The sequence below is a fragment of the Rattus norvegicus genome, chromosome 16 (assembly GCF_036323735.1).
Source record: "Rattus norvegicus strain BN/NHsdMcwi chromosome 16, GRCr8, whole genome shotgun sequence".
Lineage (NCBI taxonomy): Eukaryota > Metazoa > Chordata > Mammalia > Rodentia > Muridae > Rattus > Rattus norvegicus.
In genome coordinates this window covers 418,941-442,445 of record NC_086034.1, presented here as the reverse complement: position 1 = coordinate 442,445, position 23,505 = coordinate 418,941, and the positions used below count along the sequence as shown (strand labels likewise).

The 23,505-nt window shown below is 46.8% G+C and overlaps 1 protein-coding gene across 13 annotated transcripts in view; it reads right to left on the bottom strand.

Annotated features, from left to right (window-relative positions):
• The window catches only part of LOC134482310 (uncharacterized), a 399,485-nt gene that overhangs the window by 107,968 nt on the left and 268,012 nt on the right, over positions 1–23,505 (bottom strand). For 5 of the 13 annotated variants that reach the window (XR_010058326.1, XM_063275798.1, XM_063275799.1 and 2 more), the window contains one exon: positions 9,403–9,447. Coding sequence is in view for 4 of the 13 variants with exons in the window: in XM_063275798.1 (XP_063131868.1) it covers positions 9,403–9,447 (45 nt within the window). In the remaining 9 variants the exon portion in view is untranslated. Of the gene's footprint in view, positions 1–2,172; positions 9,448–10,113; positions 14,023–15,037; positions 15,102–23,505 lie in introns of all 13 variants that reach the window. The other 8 variants (XR_010058329.1, XR_010058327.1, XR_010058331.1 and 5 more) reach the window with 4 other exon arrangements.

The window sequence follows — 23,505 nt, the reverse complement described above, 5'->3', positions numbered from 1 at the left end:
AGGTGATCTATAGGAGAGGCTGTGAAGGAGGATAAAGAAGGTGAGGGAAGACATTTGTTGAAAGTCAATCTAGAAAGAGATCATAACACACCTAAGTGGGCCCAAGTAGGCCTTAGTAGACTGGTCTCAGTCAGACAGAAGACAAGAGGCAGGCATGGGGGAGTCTGGCTAGGTCCAAGCCTGGAGGATCAAGGCCTGGAAAACACAGCCAGGGCCACAATTAGGTGAGTGGCCAGTCAGGATGACATGGCTCTTTTGGGACGGTGACACCCTGGGTAGCTTGGGAAGGAGTAAAAGCAAGGACACATTGACAGTGTCTTCTCGAACCTTGGGAATGCCTTCTAGGAAGTATGACACCTACATTGCTTGTTTCTTTTCTCTCAGCCTGCCTTCAAATCTGGGGTTTCCCTTATTTTCTTTATCTGATTCTTTAGTCAAAGCTAAGACTGTAGTTGCTTGGAGCAGAAGAGTTGATCCAATATCTGATAATCCCTTCTGGTACAAAGTGATATCCACCCCATTCTTATAACCGAACAGACTGGGAATGGCTGTGTCCATTCCACAGACTGGAAACCTGAGGTGCAGAGCAGCAGACCCCTGAGCAGTGGACTGCTGGCCTCTGCCATTAGCTCCAGGTTGCAGTTCCAACACTCCTTCTGTGGAAGTAGGCTCCTTAAGCAGGCTTCTGGCAGGTATCTCACTCTTCAGGGGTCTGCCAGTCAAATCAGAGGTGCCTGCTAGGGGCTAAAGAACTGGTACTGGCAGGTACTGTTTGTGGTTTCCATGGCATTTGTCCCTGCCATCGACAGGAGATAAAAACAGTCGTCTGACTTGAAGTTTTTGGCTTTCATGGGAGGTTTCCCATCTGTCTCTTTCTCTCCTTCCCTCTGCCCCACTCTCGGATCTCACTGCCACCTCTGCCTCCCCTCAGGCCTCACCACAGATGTACTTACCTGGGAGCATTCATTCGAGCACATGAGACAGGGCTCTGGGCTGCACTTTCTTTCAGGAAGTGCTTGCACCCTTGTTCCCTTTCCCTCCCTCCGCTCTCCCTTGCTCTGCCTTTCCAGGGTTCTTTTCAACACCTTCGTATGAAAGAATTCCAGCTCTAACTCTGCCCTGTGGCCTTAAACAAGGCACCCAAGCCCTTTCCACTTTTATTTTCTTGGACTCATTTAAATCCATCAGGTTTTGAGGACACGAGACTCTAGACTGATCAAAGATACCCCCAGGTTGGGCAATACCAAATGAGCTTCAAATGAAGCACAAGTTCCAGAGTGCTCTGCACTCTATCTGTGGGGTCCTACTCAATTCACTGACCCTCTCTGTACCCCCACTCTTCCTTCCTTTCTTTTTTCCTTCCTTCCTTCTTTCCAAAAATCTTCTGTGTGCGGGATGAGAGTGCGGGTATGGGAGAGGGCACATGCATGCAACAGGTGCATGTGGAGGTCAGAGAACAACCTGTGGTTTACTTGTTCACTGCAGCATACACCGGGCTTGTTAGCCCAAGAGCTCTTGTCTCCACCTTCTACCTTGCTGAGAAAGTATCAGGGTTATAGAGACACACTATTGTGCCTGGCTTTATTTGTGTCCTGGGGATTCAAATCCAGATCTGCAGTCTTGTGCATCAAGCACTGAGTCATCTTTACAGCCCTGTGTCTGTAGCTTCTAGAAGCTAAAATGGGGAGGCCACTGTTCTCACTTTATTAGTATTATGGGATGAGTTCAAAATCTCTTTCTGTTTTCTGCTCTGGGAAGAGACAGTACATGGGTTCTGGTTCTATGGGGACATGTATAAGAAGGACCAACAAGTACTAGTCTCTGCTTCTCACACAGATAGGCATGTGAACTTCTGTGAGCATGCCACACTCGCTTCCTGCTTTCTCCCTTAAGATGACAGAACTGGCATTTTCAAACCAGTTTCCCTCACCAAGGTCTATGGGAAAGGTTTGGTGTCTCAGAGAGTCCCTCATTCACCCCTGTTTGGCCAAGCAGCATGAGATACCCACATTGTCATAGGGGCCAGGAATCAGGCGTATCCCACCCTGGCAAAGCCACATATATTAGTTACTAGCCTTATTATTGTATTAAGTAGTTTTTACTAGTGTTGTTACCGTATTACCTTATTAAGACAGGGATGGCTTAAGAGAGGAAGAACCGACTGGGACTCACAATTTACAGCTCATCACAGCAGGATTGGCCTGGTGTCAGCTTGCCTCTGGCAGTGAGATCCTGAGACAGGGCACCCCACATCCTATTGGATCAGGAATCAGAACACAGATTGACTATAAACCTCAAAGGCCTACCCCAGGGACACACTGACACCAATCAGAAACCACAACCTTCCAAAACAGTGTCACCAGCTAGGGACATGGAACCATGGGGGACATTTTATACACAACCAATAAAACTACACTTCTGGAGAGAGGACAGCCATAGCCAAAAATAAGGGAGCCCAGGTAAAACTAAACAGGCAGGCCTGCCATCTCCCGCAACGCTGTTGAGATACATCTGACAGTGTACACATGTTAATACTTTAAAATGTCACTAGCCTTGATTTTGACCCTGAGAAAAAGAGGTCTATGCTTCCCCGAGCAGGTCCATTTGTGGGTCTCTTGTGGAAACTAACACCAGAGAATAGATGCTCATACCTGAATCTGCCACCCATGCCACCCAAGGTCACCACACTCTTTACCACAAGCCCCCAGCCAGGCAGCTACAGTGCTTGAAACTGCTCCCTGGCTTGTGCTGGTTCCTCCTGAAGCAAGTCTACCATCACAGAGGGACACAGCATAGTCCCAACTCCACCACAGAGCTGATGAAGGCAAAGGGACCCAGACCAGGGCTTCCCGTGGCGTTTGCCCTTGACTCGTGCATTCCTCCTTGCATCTGTGTAATCCCCACTCATTCTGAGATATCAAAGAGTCAGACGGGCTGTGGAATTTGCCCTCTTAGACCTCATGGTGGGGGGAAAGATGAAGAGACCCTGAGACCTCCCCCACACTGTTGGGCTTCCCACAGGCTGTTCTAGAAGGCAGGGGCTAGGGCAAGGGGTGGTCCCCTTCTCCCAGGCACTCTGAGAAGGCTTCTCTTGGGAGAAACCTCTAAAACCAAGGTCAACAGAGGAACACCAGGGAAGTGAGTAGAAAGCATCAGCTTAAAGCAAGGAGGCAATAGTGGAGCAACTTGGATGGGGCAGCTGCAAAGGCAGGAACGAATGCTGTGCACAGGAGCTGACCCAGCACAAGCTCAGAGTGTGGCTAGGTACTCATGGTTATCAGACAGCTTCTGTGAAGGGCAACTCCTGAGGACATCCAGGACAATACCCCTACTACACACACACACACACACACACACACACACACACTCACACTCACACTCACACACACACATACATACTCACACTCATACATACTCACACACATACACACACTCACACACATACACACACTCACATCCATACTCACACTCACACACACTCACACACATATACACTCACACACATACACACACTCACACACATACACACTCACACACTCACAAATGCTCACATACACTCACACACACATACTCACACTCTGACACACACACACACACATACACTCACACACATACACACTCATACTCACACACCTAAGCCAGGTAGCACTGCCTACCCATGGACTGGGTCAGGTCAGAGGGCTGAGGCCCTACACTCCATTCCAACTCCCTAGTAACCCAGCACACAATGCTTGCAGGCTTTATCTGTTGGCTGCCAGGGCCCTAATGACATCTCACAGGCAATCCACTCTTTCCTAGTACATGATGCTAGCTGAGCCTGCTCCGTTTCTGTAAGGCAGAGTGATACTCAGACCAGGGCCTAAGGGAAGCTTGTATGAACCCATTTTATAGCTGTGGCCAAGCCAACAGTGGGCCCTGCTAAGCATCCCCAAGGCCTGACCACTCTGGTCTTCCTGCTGCTGCTGAGAAGGTTCCTGAGGAAATACCTGGAGTCCTGCCAGACATGGAGGCTGAGCCTGCTTGGCATCAGCCCCTGGGAAAGAAAGCTTTAGAGTGTAGACCATTCCCAGAAACTGGAGACTAAGCTTGTGATAAGGCCAGCCTGCTTTCTGAGCCTGCCAGGCAACCAGTCTGAGAAACCCACACAGGCAAGGAGTAGGCACCCTGCACGACATTGTCCCTGTGAGAGAGGCTACTTTTCATCACTGGGAGTTGAGTACTAATGCCACAGGGAGGCACAGGCCACTCCACACTGCGGGTCCTGACACCCAGCAGTTCATAAGGTATAGAGAGCAACGTCCAGAAGCCACTGGCCAAGGCTCATCCAGGGCAGGGGGCTCCTAATGGATGGACACTGCCTGTGTGTACAGCCAGTTCCCACACTGCGGTTTTGTCCTAAGGGAAACTCCTGAAGGAAAGCTGAACATAGACAGTGTCCTTATTTGACATGCAGGAGAATGGAGGTTCCTAGCAGGACCTCCACTGACTCAAGGCAGATCTCACTGCTCAGCCTCCCGCGTCACCCCTCTTTGCCTCCTTTCTTTTCCTGCACCCACCCATCCCAGTCCTCCTGACCTGCCATTAAGGCCACTGAGAGCTTTATTTAAGTAACTAGCAGTAGTCCATAGTGGAGCATGGGCCAGAAAAAAGGACTCAATGAATGTTTCTCAATCTTGGTCTAACACAGAGCAGCTGTGTTGCCATGGATATATTCCTCTCCCTCTCTGGTCTGTCTCCAGTATCAGAGCAATCCCTGATATCCGATTCACAGGCTGGACTGTAGCAGACAGCATAGGGGCCCGGGTGCAGAGCAGGTATGACCAACGCTAGGCAGTCATGTTCGGTTTTCATTAATGGGAACAGACCACAGCCCGGACCAACTGGGGGCCAATGCTAAAGAACAAAGGTAGTACTTGCCTCTCCCCACCAGGATGGTGAGCCCAGCTACTCACTCTTCTGTGCCCCAGGCATCACCTATAAAAGTATATAGCAGGCAGAGGGCCACTATCATACCCAAAAGGCAGGGAGGAAACCCAACAGTGCACCTAAGTCTTGCTCACAGTGAGAGGACCAGGGATAGCCTTTGGCACCATGCACAAAGGAAGGGACCCAGAGATATATCAACTTCATAACCCTATTAAAGGGACCTACGGGTAGGTTGGCCTTATGCACACAGAGTGGGGATCTACAGGCACATCAGCTTTGTACCAATGGCAAAAAGATCTAGGGTTCCAACAGCAATTCTTGATCATGGGCAAGAGACCCAGGGGTGCACTGGACTTGTGTAGACAGGTTGTAAGAAAGTAAAGGGGGTAGGCTTCAAAATCAGACAAACAGGCCCAGCCAGAGTCCCTCCACCTCAGCCAGAGCCCCTCCACCTTACCTCATTTTGTGGTCCAATCCATCTGGCAAACATCTAAAGCAGGCAGGGATGTGTATAGCCTGCAGACTCCGCCCCGGAAGACCAGGCTGCAGCCACTTCCCCTGCAGAGTCTGGGGGCCAGGTGGAGTAGATGGGGCTATTGTGAGGAAGCCCAGCTGGGCTTTCCCCTACCTTCCTAGGTGGAAAGCAGACCTGTTGTGGAGCATCCATTCCAGGTATTTCGAAAACGTGAGAGAGATGGTGGAGAAGAAAAAGGGTTGAACTAGAATGCCATGTTTATCAGCCTCTGACGGTGTCAGTCACTGCTGCTTCAGCAATGACAAACGGTGAGGCGAAGCCCCAGGAGGGAGGATGGACATCCATGTGTGAAAGAGAGAGACAGGCTGCTGGACTGTTGGGAAGGGCAGCGTGGTGTCAGGTTCTGAGAGAGTAAATTGTCTGTCACCTTCAGGACCACTTCGCTAGCTTCCCTTAAGCACCCAGGCCCCTTTTCCAGAACTGCTCAGGATACAGTATTCATGGAGAAGGCCTTTGCCCAATATTGGGCTGCCAATGCCAGCCAGGAAGTCCAGCAACCTTTGGCATCCTTCGAGTGAAGTAACCTGACTCTCTCCAGTGTCCTTTAACACTTTCCTCTCTTTACTACAGGGGCGCCCAAGGCACCTCTTCATTGAGTCGTGCTGAACTTGGGGGGAACTTGTTTCTTTGTCTTTTTGATCTTTCTGCCATCCTGCCACCCTCCTAGCCCACCCCGAGCATTTCCAGCCTTGACACCATCCTCACTTCCTACCTCCGCTAAGGACCCTTATAACATATCTGCCACACACAAACAACTCCCTGTGGGAACAGGGGGACACGACTCCCTCCTGCTGTGCCATCAGGATATTAATACGACTCACCCCTAGGCCCTCCAAGACTTAGCAATATTGCACAGCACCATAGGTACTCAATGAACGTATATGGGTTGAGTGAAGAAAGGAATGAGAAAGAGATGGTGACTGTTCTGCAGTGTGAAGAGAGGCTGGGGTTTGGTAGGAGCACCATAACATGTTTAGGGCCACGTGTTTGCAATCTGGCTGGGATGGGCTAGGTTTGTCCCTTGTCAGAGTTGTGGGACAAAATGCAATAAGGGCTCTCAAGGGTCACTCAGTGTCTTCTTCTGTGAGTACTTCTCTGCAGAGCCCAGGTGAACAAGACAGCAGCTCTTCTCCTGGACACCTCCAGTGACAGGTATTCTGTTCCCAGTCTGTCAGCCATGCTGAGTAACCTCTGCCTCGCCAGGACTCAGGTAATTCCAAATCAGAGATTTAGCAGTGCTGGCTGAACTTGGACATGCACAGGCTACCCAGTACCCTCAGAGAGGGAGGTGATTCCCTAGCTATGTCCTCCATACCTAGTCAGTCTCCTCCTTCAGGAACAACTGGAGCTGCCCATCCGGAAGCTGCATCCTCCTTCCGACTCACCCTGCCTGCTGCTCTGGTCTCCAGCCAGTCTGTCAGTGCAGCTCCTTTATTCACAGCTGAGAACTCAGTTCAAGTCTCTCAGGAGTGATGGAAGAAAGCTGGCCAGACGCAGGGACGCTGATGGGGAGAATGGCTATGCCTATCTCTGTGCCAGCTATGGGCTCCATCCAGTGGGCAAACATGTTCTATAGAGCTGCCCCTGAGCTTTGGAAAACATTGCCAGGTAGGGGACAAGGCTTGTGCGGGCGCCCTGATACTACTTTTCTGAACTTCTGCACGTTGTTTCTTGGTACACCCCCACCCCCACCCCTTCTATTAAAGCAGACTCTTTAAGACCTTCCTGACATCATTCCGAGAAGACACACTGGCTTGTGTGTGTTCAGCTTGCCACTCGCTGGTTCTGTGGACACACCCCAACCCTTTCTGTCCCAATTCCCTCAGCTCCACTGCAATGAAGATGATGCTTCCACTTTTGGCCAAGTGTAGTAAAGATCAAGTTCATTGTGGAGGTCAGACTCCTGGCTTTGAGTGGGTACTCCATGGCTGTTTCTTTCCCTCTTGCACATCTCCGCCATTTTCCCATGGAGGACAGAGTGGGATGAAGCATATGAGTCAAGACATTTTACCACTGTCCTTAAACCTTTGCTATTTCCCAAAGGGAAGTGGATCCTCAAGTTTTCACAACTGGCTCTCTAGAATTTTCCTCAGGTCAGGCTGCAACTCAGAGAGAGAGTCCTAGAGGAGGGCTCATTACAGAAACATGGATATAAGTCACTTCTCATCGTTGTGATGAAATAACTGAGAGAAGCAGTTGAAGGGTGCAAAGGTTTGCTTTGGCTCTTGCTCTCAGAACGTCATGGCCAAGTGGCTTGGTCTGAGTTGGCGTTCACTTACAGCTGCCGAGTCTGGCATTGGGTAGACCAGGAAACAGCCAGTGGCACTGGAAACAAGGCTGGGTTTTAACCCTAAAGGCCTAACGTCCCACTAACTAGGGACACAAAAGAGGAGCCTGTGAGTACAGTGTATAAATTCACATTTCGAGAGGGTGGTTAATAATAAAACAACAACAATCATAGATCAGACCAATGCAAGACCAAATCCCAGCTGGGCAAGCATTAACCCCTGCAGTTTCATGTTCCACATTTGGGGCATCTGGTAGCACCATCTGATCTCCAACAGCCTTGGGTAGCTTCACCCCATCTCCCTGCTGCCTGCAATCCACACGATCTCACCCTGCTCTGCCTCCTCTCAGCACCTCCCCCTCCCCCTCAGTGGGCTCCCCATGGTTCTGGCATAATCATTATCCTAACGTATTCACTGTGATTTAGATGTGGGTTTCAGTTGCACACCCAACCTTCTAGGGAACCCCACACAGGACTGTGGTACTCACTGGCTGACCTCATTTGCTTCTCTCTGGAAGCTCGGTGCAAACCTCAATGAACCCTTAACTCTTACAGTCACATGCTTATAAAACCAGATCCATGTGGAAAGCACCAGGCTTCTGTTGACAACCTGAGATGAGGCCAGGCTGACAACTTGAGAGGAAGCCAGGCCCTTTGGGACAAGACTGAAGCAGCTTCCATATGGCTGTGAAGCATGGAAAACACTTCCCTAAATACCTGTCCTTCCATGTGGTCCCCTTTTAGCTTTACATTTCCAGACACTGTCTTTTTTTCTTCAGACACACCAGAAGAGGGCATTAGATCCCATTACAGATGGTTGTGAGCCACCATGTGGTTGTGGGAATTGAACTCAGGACCTCTGGAAGAGCAGCCAGTGCTCTTAACCGCTGAGCCATCTCTCCACCAGCACTGTCTTTTTAAACTAATGGGTTTTCAGTTTCTGGCCTGGGAACCTTTGATGTGCGGGGTCTCACTCTCCAGCTCGTAGTCCTATTGTGTCCACAAAAGTAAACAATTTTCCTTTAAGAGCATGGCACTACTTCAGAAAGAAAAACCAAACAATAGGCAATCATATCAACGCTGTCATAGTCACCTTATTTGCAACTTTGAGTATGTTCATGCTGCCCTTGAAGGACCCATGTTGATCTGTGGAAATACTGGGAGAACAGATTGGTAATATGAGGCAGGACGCCTGAATGACTGTATTGTGGAAAGGGGCGAGGAGTAAGCCTGAGATAAACTGTCAAGAGATGTGGCTAAGGGCTTTGTAGGAATCACAGGCCACAGGCTCTGGAAAAGCTTAGACTTTAAGCCCAGAAGAAACTTTCAATGGCTATGCCATGGAGAGATAGAGCTACTCTCTAGAAGATCATGAGAATATGTTGTGGAGGATGCCTTAGAAGTATCAAGACATCTTTAGTCATGTTATCAGTTCATTGACTTTCAGGCTCTGTCCCAAGCTCTTGGTACCCAGTGACCTATCTAACACTGCGACACTCTAGTGAGGGACTGTTGCTCTCCCATGTTGCAGATAAAAACACCAAGGCACAGAAAAGACTTATCCACGAGAGCAATCAAGGTTTGGTGGCAACACTGACTGCCGAATCCTTGTAATTCTGGCTCCAGTGTCTGCCTGCTTCCCCACAGTACTTACCCTGTTGTGGCTGGGTCCCAGGTGAGAGGTGCACACAGTAGAGATCTGGCAAACACAGGGGAAAATGGGAAAGATGAGTGTTTCTTGTTCTTTTCTGAACGCTCAGCCCCTGGAAGTGAAGGGCCATATGTAAAAACACGAGCAGCTCCACATCCCTGCACCCGTTAACCTGGCCCTGAAGCAGCATGGGAGCTGTCTGCTCTTCTTCAAAGCTGCAGCCAACCCACCTAGTGCAGGGGACACTGAGAAATAAAGTTCAGGGCTGGTCTGCAGGCTAACTAGTGAGCCTCTTCAGAGACCTGTGCAAGCAGGACAGGTATGGTTTTCCCTATCTGTGGCAGTGCGAGGACCCCAAACCAGGGTTGTGATTCAACTCAGCCCCACCTCAGGTCCTTGCTGAGAGTGTAAAGGGGGGCACCTGCAGGAGGCCCCCTGAACAAGGTGCCCTGCCAGAACATTGCCTGCAGCTGAGCAGTGGAGGCACACTTCGACACACACACACACACACACACACACACACACACACACACACACACACACACATACACACACACACACACGGAGTCAGCTGGGGATTTCCTGAGGGGCTGGCTCTGAAAGAAGCAAAAGCAGATGCAGCACTAGGGACGAGTTGCACTTCACGGTTAGCTCAGTCCTGTCTCAGGCATACCGAGAGGCACTGGTTGGCATCAAGAATTAGAAAAGCCTCACCTGTCATCTCAGTAAATCCTCAGTCACTGTCCCACCTGTCCCACAGCTCTCTGGTTCCCTGCTTCCTTTCTGCAAGAAGCATCAATATAGAACTCAGTGTACCAGAGAATGGCCTGATGTGTTCTGTGCCCAGAGCTTCTTTTGCACAGCACCTGGACCTCCTATGGCTGCCATTTAGGTCTCCCGATAAATAAGGATATGAAAGAGGTTTGTGGGAGGTGTACCCTTCACCACCGTCATTTAAAGTTTTGCCTTCCAGAGTTTCAAACTTATTGAAAATTATTGAGGGATAAGTTTTAGAAATGAACAACTCCCCAGTTTTAAATGGAGCAACTTTCTGAGTGATGCTATGAGATTCCTCACTGTTCTCCATCCTGTCCTGGGCACCCAACACCCTTTTATCCAGCGTAGCCATAATTAATGCTGTCTACCCATCACTAATTCCTGGTTATCAGTCTGGCTGTCAAAATGCCATGGTGTTTGCATGGAAGTAACATTCACTTTATTTAGCAGTGGCCCCAAGCAGGACAATAGTGATGTCAGTCATTCAAATATGCCAAAGAAAAGCTGTAGAATGCTCTATGCCACCAAGTAAAAGGGTAAAAGTTCTGCGCTTAATAATGAAATGAAAATATGTATGCTGTGGTTACTAAGGTTAATAGAGGATAGAATGAACAGAGGATCCACACCAAATACCATAGAAGCTTTGGTACTATCTACAGTTTTGGTGTTTGCTAGAGGCTATGAGCCTCATTGATAAAGACATCTGCTGTAGCCCAGCCCAGTAGCCAAGCCCAGTAGATCCTGTTTGAGTCAAGATGCCAAAGCCAGATCTTGTGATTCCAAGCCCAGTGCTTGGACATTCTCACTGACCATGTAATATAAAAGTGAAGTGAAAACTTCTAGTTTCTTTGCAAAGTTAGTTATGTCAAATGACATTTTGTTGTGGCACACAGGTGAAAGATGTCTTGCTAAAGCAGACACAGGAAAGAGTGTTTTCCTGAAGCAGGCACAGGTGAAAGGACGCTTTGCTATAGCAATCATACTTTGCTATACCAACTGTGGCTCACAAGTGCCCATGGCTCCAGCTCCAGACCTTACAGTCGTCTAGCCTCCCTGAGCACCCACCCAACATGTGGCAGACACTCACATAGACAGACACACACTGGGAGCCAAGTGTCCAAACATACGATCCTGTAGTGGACATTTCAGATTGAAACCCTAACACTGGGTAAAACAGTTTGGTTTGCAATAGTGTCTAAAAAGAATTCTCAGAAATTCGAGGTGCATAAGATGGCTGATAGGATAAGATCCTTGGCATGCTAGGCTTGTGACCTGAATTCAATCCACGGAGCCAACACAATGTCCGTAGAAAAGAACTGACTCTATAAAGTTGAACTCTGAACTCCACACATGCACTCTGGCACACACACACACACACACACACACACACACACTCACACACACACATACACAGTCACACACACACACACTCTAACATATACACATACACTCACACATACACATACACATAGACACTCACACACACACATATACACACACTCACACATATACACACACTCACAACACACAGTCACACATACACTCACACATACATATACACACACAGAGAGACACTCACACACACTCACACACTCACACACATACACACACTCACACATACACACATACACACACACTCACACATATACAATCGCACACACACACTCACACACTCACACACATAAACACACACTCACACACTCTCACATGCATACATACACACTCACACATATACACACACTCACACACACAGTTACACACACACTCTTGCATACACACATACACTCACACATACATATACACACACAGACACACACACAAAGACACTCACACACACTCACACACTCACATATACACACACTCACACATACACACTCACCCACACACTCACATATACACACATACACACATACACACTCACACACAGAAACACACACACTCACACACATATACACACACACTTATACGAGACATATGCACAATAAATTTTTTTAGAGTACTCAGGAACTCATTTCGTAAAAAAATAAAATAAAATAAAATAAAAGTCACAAAGTCTGCACTCTGAAAATTAGCAAGCTGTTGAAGGAAATGCACAATCCAATGAGCAGGAAGACATTATATGCTCAGGGATAGGGCAACGTAATCCATCCATAGCTGCAACTCAGTTTCCAGCAGAATCTCAGCTGGCTTCTTTGCAGGGCTGGACAAGCTGGTCCTAAGGCTCACTTGGAAATTCATTGAGGCTTAGAATAACTCAAGTTGGAGGACTCACGCTTCCTGATTTCAAAGCTTACTTCCAAGTTACAGTAGTCAAGACAGAGTGGGCTTGGCATATGAACAAACATGGAGATTAATTGAGTCAAATCGAGAACCCAGAAAGACATCCTCACACTGACAGTCAATTCATCTTTGGAAAGGGTGCCAAACTATAATTCACGGGGAAGTAGTAGTGTCTTCAACAAAATGGTTCTGGGACAACATGCAGAAGGACAAAATTGGATCCCTACATCACTCCATATGTAAAAGTACCCAAAACTGAATCAAAATTCCAATTTTAAAAGCTACAACTAGAAACCTCTTAGAAAAAAAATGTGGGGGGAAATGTTTTGTGATTTCTGATTAGATGGTGGTTTTCTTCTCCTTCTTATTTTTTTTTTCAGATGTGATCCCAAACACAGAAAGGACAAAATTTTTAAAAAGTAGACAAATTGAACCTCACTGAAAAGTGACACTTTGTACTTCAAAGAGTATCGTAAAAAAAAATAAAGGGGAAAAAAAGAGGCCCACTAAATGAGAGAAGATATCTGCAAACCAGATATCTACTAAGGGATATATACACAAAGTAGATAAAGAACTCAGACAACTTAATAATAAAATGAAAAGTTCGATAAAAAGCAAAGAATTAGAATGGGCATTTCTCCTAGAGAAGACCATAAATGGTCAACAGGAATGGAGGAAGGTGTTTAATATCATGTACCTTCAGGGAAATACAAACTGGAACCAATGTCTTAGCCGTTGATACCAAGTGGGGCAGCTATAATCAGTAAGTCAGATTATAACAACTAGTAAAGATCTAGAAACAAGCAAGAAAGTAAATTTAAAAAAAAAAAGATCTTACTGTACCCCTAGTCAGGGTAGAAAATTCAGTTTTGGAAGGAGTTTGACAGCTTCTCATACCATGAAAGAGAGTCATCCTGTGGCACAGTAACCCTACTCCTGGGTGTATACTCACAAGGTATGAATCACAAGATCACACAATGGTTTAAAACAAAGTTATTCCAAAGAATAGCAAGGGACAAAAGGGCCATCAGTGTATGGGGAGTGTCATAGTTAAGGTTTTATTGCTCTGAAGAGACACTATGACCAAAGCAACTCTTATAAAGGCAAACATTTCATTAGGCCTGCTTACAGTTTCAGAGGTTTAGTCCATTATTATCATGGCAGGAAGCATGGTGGCATTCAGGCAGACATGGTCCTGGAGGAGGGAGCTAAGAGTTCTGCATCTGGATCAGACTACTGTCAGGAGAGACTGTCTCACAGGCAGCTAGGAGAAAGATCTCAAAGCCTACCCCCACAGTGACACTCTTCCTCCAATAAGGCCACACCTACTCTAACAAGGCCACACCTTCTAATAGTACCACTTCCTAGGCCAAGCATATTCAAACTGCCACAGATACCTACCTAAACCATAAAATAACCCTCAGACAAAAGAAGATATGGAGCACTGACTCCGTTACCATATGGGTGAACCATGGAAACATTACGCTATTTGGAAGATGGAGTTACAAGGGTGCATACAACTTATGGTCCCATTCACATGAAGCATTTAGAACTCGGAACTCCAGCCTAAAATAAGAAAAAAATATAAATGAATGGTTGCCTAGTGCTAGGACAAACATAGCTAACGAGTATAGACTTTCCCTTGTCTGATGAAAATACCCTGAATTTGTTTATAGAGATGGTAGAGGGATACAGAATGAGCATAAGACCACTGGATGTCAACTCCTAGTGGGTAATTAATATAGCCAATGAACTATATCCTATTATTGTACTTGTAATTATTCAAAGAGAACAAGGAAGGAAATAACTATGCTGGTCACCATAGGAAATATATCCTATAACTCACTCTTCTTGAGTCATGGATTATGTTCATAGATAGGCACAGCCACCTTGGTGTGTGGGGAGACCCCCACTGCAAGGGTGCACATGAGGCTAAGGCAGCTCCTTGGACTCTTGGAGGAGAGAACAAAAATCATGGTGCCTGAGAAGGTAAAGCATCTATAGAGTTCTAATCTCAGACCTCATGGGACCTTTTAGTGGGATACAGAGTTCACCTGCAACCCAAGTCAGGAAGCACATAGACAAGACTGCCTGCGCTCCGCCGAGAGAATACCTTATCCACTAAGGTGATCCCAGGGGCACAGACCATCAAGCATTTGCTCATCAAATACAATTTATCTCCTCTCAAAAGACAGGAAAACTCAGCCCCTAAGGAGAAAGGAATGGCCAGCAGCCTAGAGCCCAGAGGGTCAAGGGCAGCTTGAACAGGCCCCTAACACATAGCTCCTCACCCCTGCTCCTCTCCACATCTTCCTGATACATGGACTTTACAGAGCTGGGCTGCCATCCAGGTAGGGTGGCTCCACAAAAAGTCTCTGACCCAGAGGTGGCTCTGACCAGCCCACCTGCCATTTTTGTTCTAACTCCCCTCTTCAAAGTCTACAGTGCAATGGGAGAGAAGGATGGTTGTCTTTGTTGAGTGGATGACAAGGCTCAGAGAGGCTACGCCCCTGGCCCCAAGCCATCATAAAGGAGAAAGGATCCCACACAAGCTCTCTCTGACTCCAAGGGCTGTACTCACCCCAGACAGTTTCGGGGATTCACCAAAGGACAAGTTTTCTTCCCTTCTCTTGTTTCTCTTCCTTCTTTTCAACCCCAGCACACACCAGCAGGAACAGAGAAGGAGAAGGGAAGGTTAGGGTTGGAATCTCCCTGCGTCATTCAATGGGCTCTCCAACCCACACCAACTGGCTCCTCGGGTCACATTTCTTCCTCTCTGCCATTGCTAACCATCCAGAGAACATTTATTATGCTATTACCTCCGATTCTTCTCTGTCCTCTCTTCTACCCGGTATAACCTGTTCTGCTGGACTGTGTCAACTCCAGGGTCACCAAAGTGCCCTCAGCCTGAGCCCAGTGGTCTGAGCTCTCTGTCACATTCAGACATGCTCACTCTACTCCTCCTTCAGCTGTGCTTTTACTCGGGCTCATTTTAGATCATCCCCCCCACCCCTTTTTGAGACAGAGTCTCACGATGGAGCCCAGGCTGGCTCAAACTTAGTATATAACTCAGGATATTCTCTTTCCCCACCTCCTAAGGACTAGGATCACAGGCCCATGAAATAAATCATCTCCACTTTCCCTTGATTCTTCTAGCACACAGTTTCTGTGAGTTTTGGTGTCTCGTCTGTGTCCTCTCGCTTTGGCAAAAAAGTGGACCACGTTGAACCACTGAATCTCCCCGCCCTTAGCGGTCCATTATGCAGGAACTTCAGCACAGGGGCAAGGCCAAGATGCAGAGATGGAGCAATGGCCATGGGGTGACCAGAGTATGAGTGGGGAGACGCTATGGCCTGCCCAACAGTTTTCGAGTGGGGAGATGCTATGGCCTGCCCTATGGTTCTCCAGAGGTCCTGTGGATTTGAACTAGAGTTGTCAAGTGATTTTACACCTGCGAATGACTCTTTCTTGCCTCTTCCTCACCTCCCTCTCCATCCCTTCTTTTCTAGCTTTCTGAGTCATCATGTATAGAGTATATATGTGCCTCATGCAGGCGGCACTGGGGAAGGATGGAAGGAGGCACCATCGTGGTCTTGCTGTCCTCCTTCACCCCTGACCCATTCATGCCCAGCCTCCATTGACCACTCACCTAGTAAGAGAGTCCCTCACTCTCCTGCTTTCTGGCTCCTTTGCTCAGCCCTTGAACCACACTGACCCCTTCTGCTTGGCACCACTTTCTGCAGGAAGCTATGTTCCACTTCCGAAGACAGGTAAACAGTGTATTACCCACCCCTTCTGGGAGTCTGTCAACATTCTTCACAACCAACGACTATCAGCTGCTACAGGTGGCCCTAGGTGACGGCTGGTGGCAGCCTAGATACTGTGTACTATCCTTTTACCACAATGACATCTCCCTGGGCGCAAACTCTGTGGGCTTTTGTCTCTGTCACTCCAGAATGTAGCAGCACCCTGACCCCCTGGCCCTTGCTTGATAAAACAAGCATTCTTAATACTTCCGTCAGACCTCACGTTTACTTCTCAACTGTTCCTTCCACATTCCTCCCCCAGGGGGATTTGAGCAAAATTTATGTTGTAATGACCAGGGCTTTTCCCTCTACTGAGTCACCACCAATCCAGCTCAGCAAGGAGACTAAAATGAGCCTCTTTTTGCACCCACTGCCCTCTCGGTGTCTTTGGCTTTGATTAAACATCCTGGTCTACAGTAAACCAAAGTAGAGTGGAACCAAACAGAACATCAGCCTTTTGACCCGTGTCAGCACCCAAGAAGAGGCACTTCCTGTCAGAAGCCCCATGTGACAATGTTCAGGTAAGTCCACAGGGAAGGCCAGTGTGCTGGAGAGGGCACATCTATAACCTGTGATGCTGAGAAGGTTCTAGAGTGGTCATAGGTCAGACAAGGTGCAACCACCTCAATCTAGGCCCAAGAGGAGAAATCCTTGCCCCCTCATGCTAGGCTCCATGCTGACTGTCTGGAAGCAGGACTCCTGTCCGAAAAACAGTTTCAAGTAGGGGAAAGCCATCTGCCTGAGCCTTGACTTCTGACACTCAAGCTCTAGTCAGGAAAAAGAATAGTTCATCAGAAAATCAGCTAATTATAATGGAGGGCTGACTCAGTCCGCCAGGGTTTCCTGAGCATTTTGAAAGCATTAAATTATTTACTTTCCACAATAACCCTGGGGTGGCATGCTGGAGCCGGCTCCTGTTAGCCCACAGGAGCCGGTTGTTAAATTTTTCAGAAGTTTTATAAGCTGGGTGTTAAACACTGCTATTATCTAAAAATTAGATTAAATAAACCCACAATTAAATAAATTATACTAAAAACAAAAGTAAGAAATACTCAGAACTCCTCACTTCCCCATTCTCTTTGTGTCTCATTGTTGCCCACACTTCAAGGTTGTTCCCGTCAATAGCGTCTGCCTGGTGGAAACACTACGCACTGGTGGTCACCAAGCATCTCTTCACCAAGTCTGTGTTTGTTTGGTGACGCCACTATGGACAGAGATGAAGGTTACAAGTCTGGACTTGATTTCCTTGCTGTGGTTACATCTTCTAGATGAAAAAAAAAATAGGGGAAAATATTCGTCATCGTGTGTGGTATTCCTCAGGAGTCATCCACCTTGCTCCGTGAGGCAGGGCTCCCTGAACTTGGGGCTGGCTCAGTGGGCTGTGGTATCTGGTCAGCAGACCTCAGGAATCCTCCATTTCTCTAGTTCCCCAGCCCTGAGACACAAGTGTGTCTATCACATATGGCTCTTTTTGTGGGTTCTGATCTAACTCACATCCTCATATTTGCATGACAAGCACTCGACTGGCTGAGCTATATCTATCGCTCCAGCCCCTTCTTTGACCTTTCAACAGGGACTGCATACCTACCATTCTGTAGGGAGCTTTAGGCTTTCAGTGTCGGATTGGGAGCTGCTGAGGTGACGCCTCCTAGATCTGAAACCTGACTCTCTGCCTCTCTGGTATACAGACCAGCACTGCTGAGTTACCCAGGCCCCATCATAAAAGCTAATTTAATAACCTCCACCCCTTTTGTGCAAGAGCGCACGTGTATGCATGCGAGTGTGTATTTCTCAAGAACCCTGGGGAATGTGGCTCCCCAAACTCAAGGGCTATTAGGGACTTCTACATCTCCTAACACCTATCCACCCACTAGAAAACAAAATAGTTTCCACTGATCCTATCTGAAGGCTGCTCCATTCAAACCCAGGTTTCCCAAATTCCAGCTGTAGTAACTTGGGTGCCTCAGCCTCTCTGGAGCTCAGCCTCCTGTCAAGTAGGGTTCTGATTGGACTTGTGGGCAAGCCCAAGAGCCTGACGGTTGACAAGGTATCGTGCTTGACAGCGCCTGAGCATAGTAGGTACTCTGAGTGGAGCTATCGCCATCACCTGCTTGCCGTGCTCAGCCTCCCGTCCAGGTGTCCACGCAGGTGTTAATTCACTTACTCTCTCTGCAGACCTGCGTGAGCAGCACTGCTATTAACCCCATTTACAGAGTCACAGAGAGGCGATTAGGGCGGAACATCTGAAATTGGTAGCTTTGTAGGTCAAACATAGTGTGGATCAGCAGTTGCCAGTGACTCACAGCAAGAAGGGCTGAAGGTCTCCAAGCCTTGCAGCCTGCCTAAGCCGTGTGCAGACTGAGCATCTCTGACAGCAGAGAGGCCATGCCTCCTCTTACACAGCACCGAAGACGGTTCTGCAGGCCTGTTCATGCAACCAGCACTCTGTTCCATGAGCATTCAGCCTATTTTATATGCCTTTTCCCTATGGCCTCATAGTCCACATCAGTGGCTGATATAAACATCACCTTCTCTGGGAAGTCTCCTGACTTCTCCAGCCAGAAGAACAAACCTGTGGAAAGAGTCAGAGGGAGAAGTAGGACCTGGTCAATCTGGGAAAGCAGAAAGTTTTCTAGTTTAGTGCCACAGGTACTAGTGGGCCAAAGCTGAAAAGGACCTGAGCGTGAAGAGGCCGTGAGGAGGTTGGCTCTACAGTTGCCATGAAAATGAATCTCTAGGTTCTCTTCATCCAGTCAGGTTGACCACCAAAACTAACCATCACAGAGGCCTACGTCAGTGAGGTGGTGACTTACTGACTTTCCATCTGTAATGATAAGACACGATGACCAAATACAACTTGGGGAGCAAAGGGTTTATTTCATCGAAGAGCTCTGTAGTCAGTCCATAATCCAGGGAAGTCAGGGCAGGAACTCAAGGCAGGAACTGGAGCAGAGGCCATGAATGAGTGCTGTTTACTTACTTGCTTCTCAGTCTGCTTTCTTATAGTACCCAAAGCCGCTAGCCTGGGAGTGGTACTGCCAAGAGTGGGCTAGCCCCTCTCACATTAATCATTTGTCAGGAAAAACACCACAGGCTTTCCCACAGGCCAACTAGTGGAGGCAATTTCTTAATTGAGGTTCCCTCTTTCCAAAAGACTCTAGCTTCTGTCAGGTTGACATATAACTAGCCAGCTCAGGTGATCTGGGTAGGTGAAAGTCTGGAGAGGACCCAAGGAGAGACCACAGCACAGGTCAAGAGGGAACTTCATGGCTGTCTGCAACCTCTGTATAGCTGCAGTTTAGTGCTCCTGGTGGGCAAGACCAGGAGTCAGAATAAACTCAAACCTAGGGCTTGCTGGGTTGCTCTGCATCTCTGTGTTGCCGTGACCTACTGAGAATGATGAACCCTCGCTGCTTCTACCTTTGACCTCTCCCACACATTCACTTCACTTCTACTCTAACTCAGAGTAAAGGGTTCTGGGAAAAGTGTCAGCTTTGGCCAAATGTACAGAGCCCAGTGCACTGTGGATGGAGATTACAAAGCTGGGGTCACATAGGGAATCTGGGGAAGAATGCCTTCTCCTTTCTGCTGAAACACTCTGTCTGAACAGAGACCCATTCTTCCACATGTGTGCTAGGCCCTGCCTGTCAGACTTCATAGCCCTTTTTCCAGTCAGCCTACTACCTCATTCCTGTCTTCCCCAAATAAGTATGTCCCTGACAGAAAACTTCATATGTACTGTTCCCTGGTCAGAATACCCTTTCGTGTACCTTCACTTCTCTTGGTATATATCCTCCAGGCTATCTGCCTACTGCTCCCTATCACCTGCCTAGCCTCTGATGTCCATCCCATATTCTACGCCACTAACAACTCAGGGGAGGCCAATAGCATCCTCCTGGGGCCAGAACTGGTGTTAGGCCTTAGTTTAAGGCAATAAATACTAAACATTGTCATGGGGACTTACTGGATCAAGGATGGTTCTTCTAAACTCACTTAGTCCATAGTTGAGAGAATGACATCTTTCTAACTAGACAAGACAGGTCACAGGACAATCCTAGGTTAGAGGGCAAAACCTAGGAAGATTAGATACTGTTTGGCAAAGAAGGTACCAGGTATAGAGATCACCTTTCTTTAAGAAGAGTCAGCACACATCACAGGAACTGCTAAATCTTCCTGCATCAATCATTGCAGACATCACCAATCAAGAACAACAATCTTTGCCAATGAACTGAGACCCAGCTTTTTCTTAGACCCAGTTCTTTCCTAGGGACTGAGGGTAATCTAGGGAATTCTAAACACCTGACGGGTTTCTGGAAAAAATAAATGCTTGTACAGTGCCGGGAGCCAGCCAGTTTGAAATGGGACACAGTGTTAGATGTAGAGATAGCTTTAAAGACTAAAGGTCTCTGGCCTTCTTGCTCTCAAACTATAATGAGTGCTTGCTAATAACTTCCAAGAAAAATCCAAAAACCTTTCTTATTCTATGGTTAAAAACCACTGGCTTGGGTGACTAACACCTGTTGCCTACCACTGGGGAATTAAGTAAAAAAAATTATTGCTATCAGTCCTTCTATCAGTGTCCAGGCAGCCAGAAGCCTATGTCTAGGCTGGTTAACTCTTTGTGAACCAGAATGGGAGGAAAGGAAAAGAATTAAGATGCTTTACGCAGGGCTGGAGAGATGGCTCAGTGGTTAAGAGCACTGACTGCTCTTCTAGAGATCCTGAGTTCAAATCCCAGCAACCTCATGGTGGCTCACAACCATCTGTGGTGGGATCCAATGCCCTCTTCTGGTGTGTCTGAAGACAGCTACAGTGTATTCATAATAAACAAACAAACAAGTCTTTAAGAAATAAATGCTTTGCATAGGCACATATGTACAGACATATATACATTCATAAACACATTATGTTTTCATCTACAGTCTCATCTACACATAAACACATTCACACTTTTGTTGGGCAAAGCCACCTGTCTTATGCACTCCGCAAGTATTCATGCATGCTTATATATACACATATACCTACCTATGTACATTATACACAAACAGACATACACGTTTGGATGGATGGGTGGATGGGTGGGTGGATGGATGGGGCAGTGCTCCCCAAGCACAACCATTCAACCAACACTTTTATCTCTTTTCTCTGTCCTTTCTATACCTCCTTGGACAAAAAAGTTCTTTAGAAAATTACCTCAGAGATAAAATGTTATATAAAGTTGGAATTAAAGAAGGATGTTGATATTAAGTTCAAAGCAGTGTTTTATTCTGTATGCTCATTGTAAGTCTAAAGCAACAGTTTTTTCATGGCCTGGTTTATCATGGTGCACACCTGTGACTTTATCCTTGGACCTAAATGCCTTTCCTTGAACACAAATTTATCCCAAGTCTATTTCTCTTTTTAGTATAATTATGAAAGGTCATTCTATTTCTTATTATGCAGGCTTTACTTACTGTATGAGGAGAAGGCACAGTCTGTTCTTGATTCTAACTTTATTACATCTTTCTAGCAAAACAACTAAAACCATCTCTTAAAACTTTCTTCAAATCAGGAATTCTATGGAATTGTTAATTCATCTAGACATCATTAATTCATGAGAGTTCATCTTTATGTTGATCTGCAGGAAATCTGATCGATAGGGTGGGCTGATGTCCAGGGATTATTATATTAATTTAATAATGACAGGAAAGGCATATCAGCTGCAAGACGTAATCCTGAGATGAAGTCTCTTTGAAAACTCGCCATCCACTTCACCCATCGTAGATCATGCAAAAACGGTGGGCTACGTCCAAGGCCATCTGCTAGCTTTAGTCTATCTTAGATGGCTCCTGAAATGGACAAATGTATTTGAAATCAGAAATGATGCCTCAATTAATAGGGTCTGTGTACAGTCAACCATCAGGGACCTGATACTATAAAGTTCCAAAGCCTCCCCATCACTGCTGTCAAATGTGTCTACTAAGGGAACTCTAAGCGCAATGCAGAATAATCAGCATAGACCAGAGCAAGGGTCCCACAGTGGCCAAAGGTAACCCAGTATAATTTTGCAAATAAAGTTTTATTGAAACAAGGCCACAACTTGAAAGCTATGGCTGTTTTCAATTAAAATAGCATGGTGAAGAGTTGCAAAAGAAATTATATATCCTCCCTGCCCCAAAAAAATCCTATATAATTTCCCTTAATAGGCAAAATGTTAATGACCCAATTGAGAACAGGTGTCATCCAAGGCAATGCTATACTCTCCAGTTCCCTTTAAAAATCCCATTTTGTTTGAAGGCTCAGATAGATGTCCTGCTACTTTATATGCCCCTGTGTTTGTATTTTATAAAAAGTGATTTTAAAACTCTTGAGCCTTCAGTGAAGGAAAGGCATTAGGAAGATGCTCACACTTTAAAGATGTTCGAAATCTGGGTCAAACCAGTTTTGTAAGAGCCACTTACAGCAACAGGTTCTGCCTGGTTGGTGAGCAGGAGTAAATCTTCATGCCTCTTTAAAGCTTGGTTCCAGGGTGTGGAATCAAAGGTTGAGCAAAGGGTGGAGTGTGAGTGGGGCTGAGTGGCTCAAGGTGGGCAAACACATCAGCAGCTGTATGCTTGCTGTTCTTCTGGAGAACAGGATGAGAAGGAGAGAAGACCCACACAGTGGGCACAACCGCTGATCAGACGGACACTGCACACATGCATTGTGGGTAGTTGTGTTCTAGCTTCTTGTGCAGAGAACAGTCATCAACCACAGCTTCTCCTGCCTTGCCAATTCAGAACTCCAAGGCCCTGGTTCCAACAGGGCATGCTCTGCTGTGTTTTATGGCCTCTAGGATATTGCTACTTACTTGACCACAATGAGAATAACTTACAAACTGTGTTTAAAGTTGCTACAAGCTTTAAAACAACTGAGGTAGAAGGGGTGAGTGGCATGAGATCTGCACCAGGCTTAGCTCTGATTTTCCATGTTTTGTATCTTTAGAAGACAGATCTACGAGTAAGGTATGAAAAAAAACCCCACAGGTTTAAGGTGCTCCCTCTAACTCAAAACAGGGAGAGGCAGATGATATAAGTGAGCAAGTCAAACAGGGCATGGGGCAATGAGAAGTGATGTGGCCTAGGGTGAACTTTCAAAATTAAAAAAAAAATTTAATTAGGTGCCTATGAGATCTGACCATGTGAAATGACCAAGTTATCAGGTCCAAGAATTATATTTTTCCAGCAAACGTGCAATTTTATGTGTGTTTTTCAAAAATTATTAG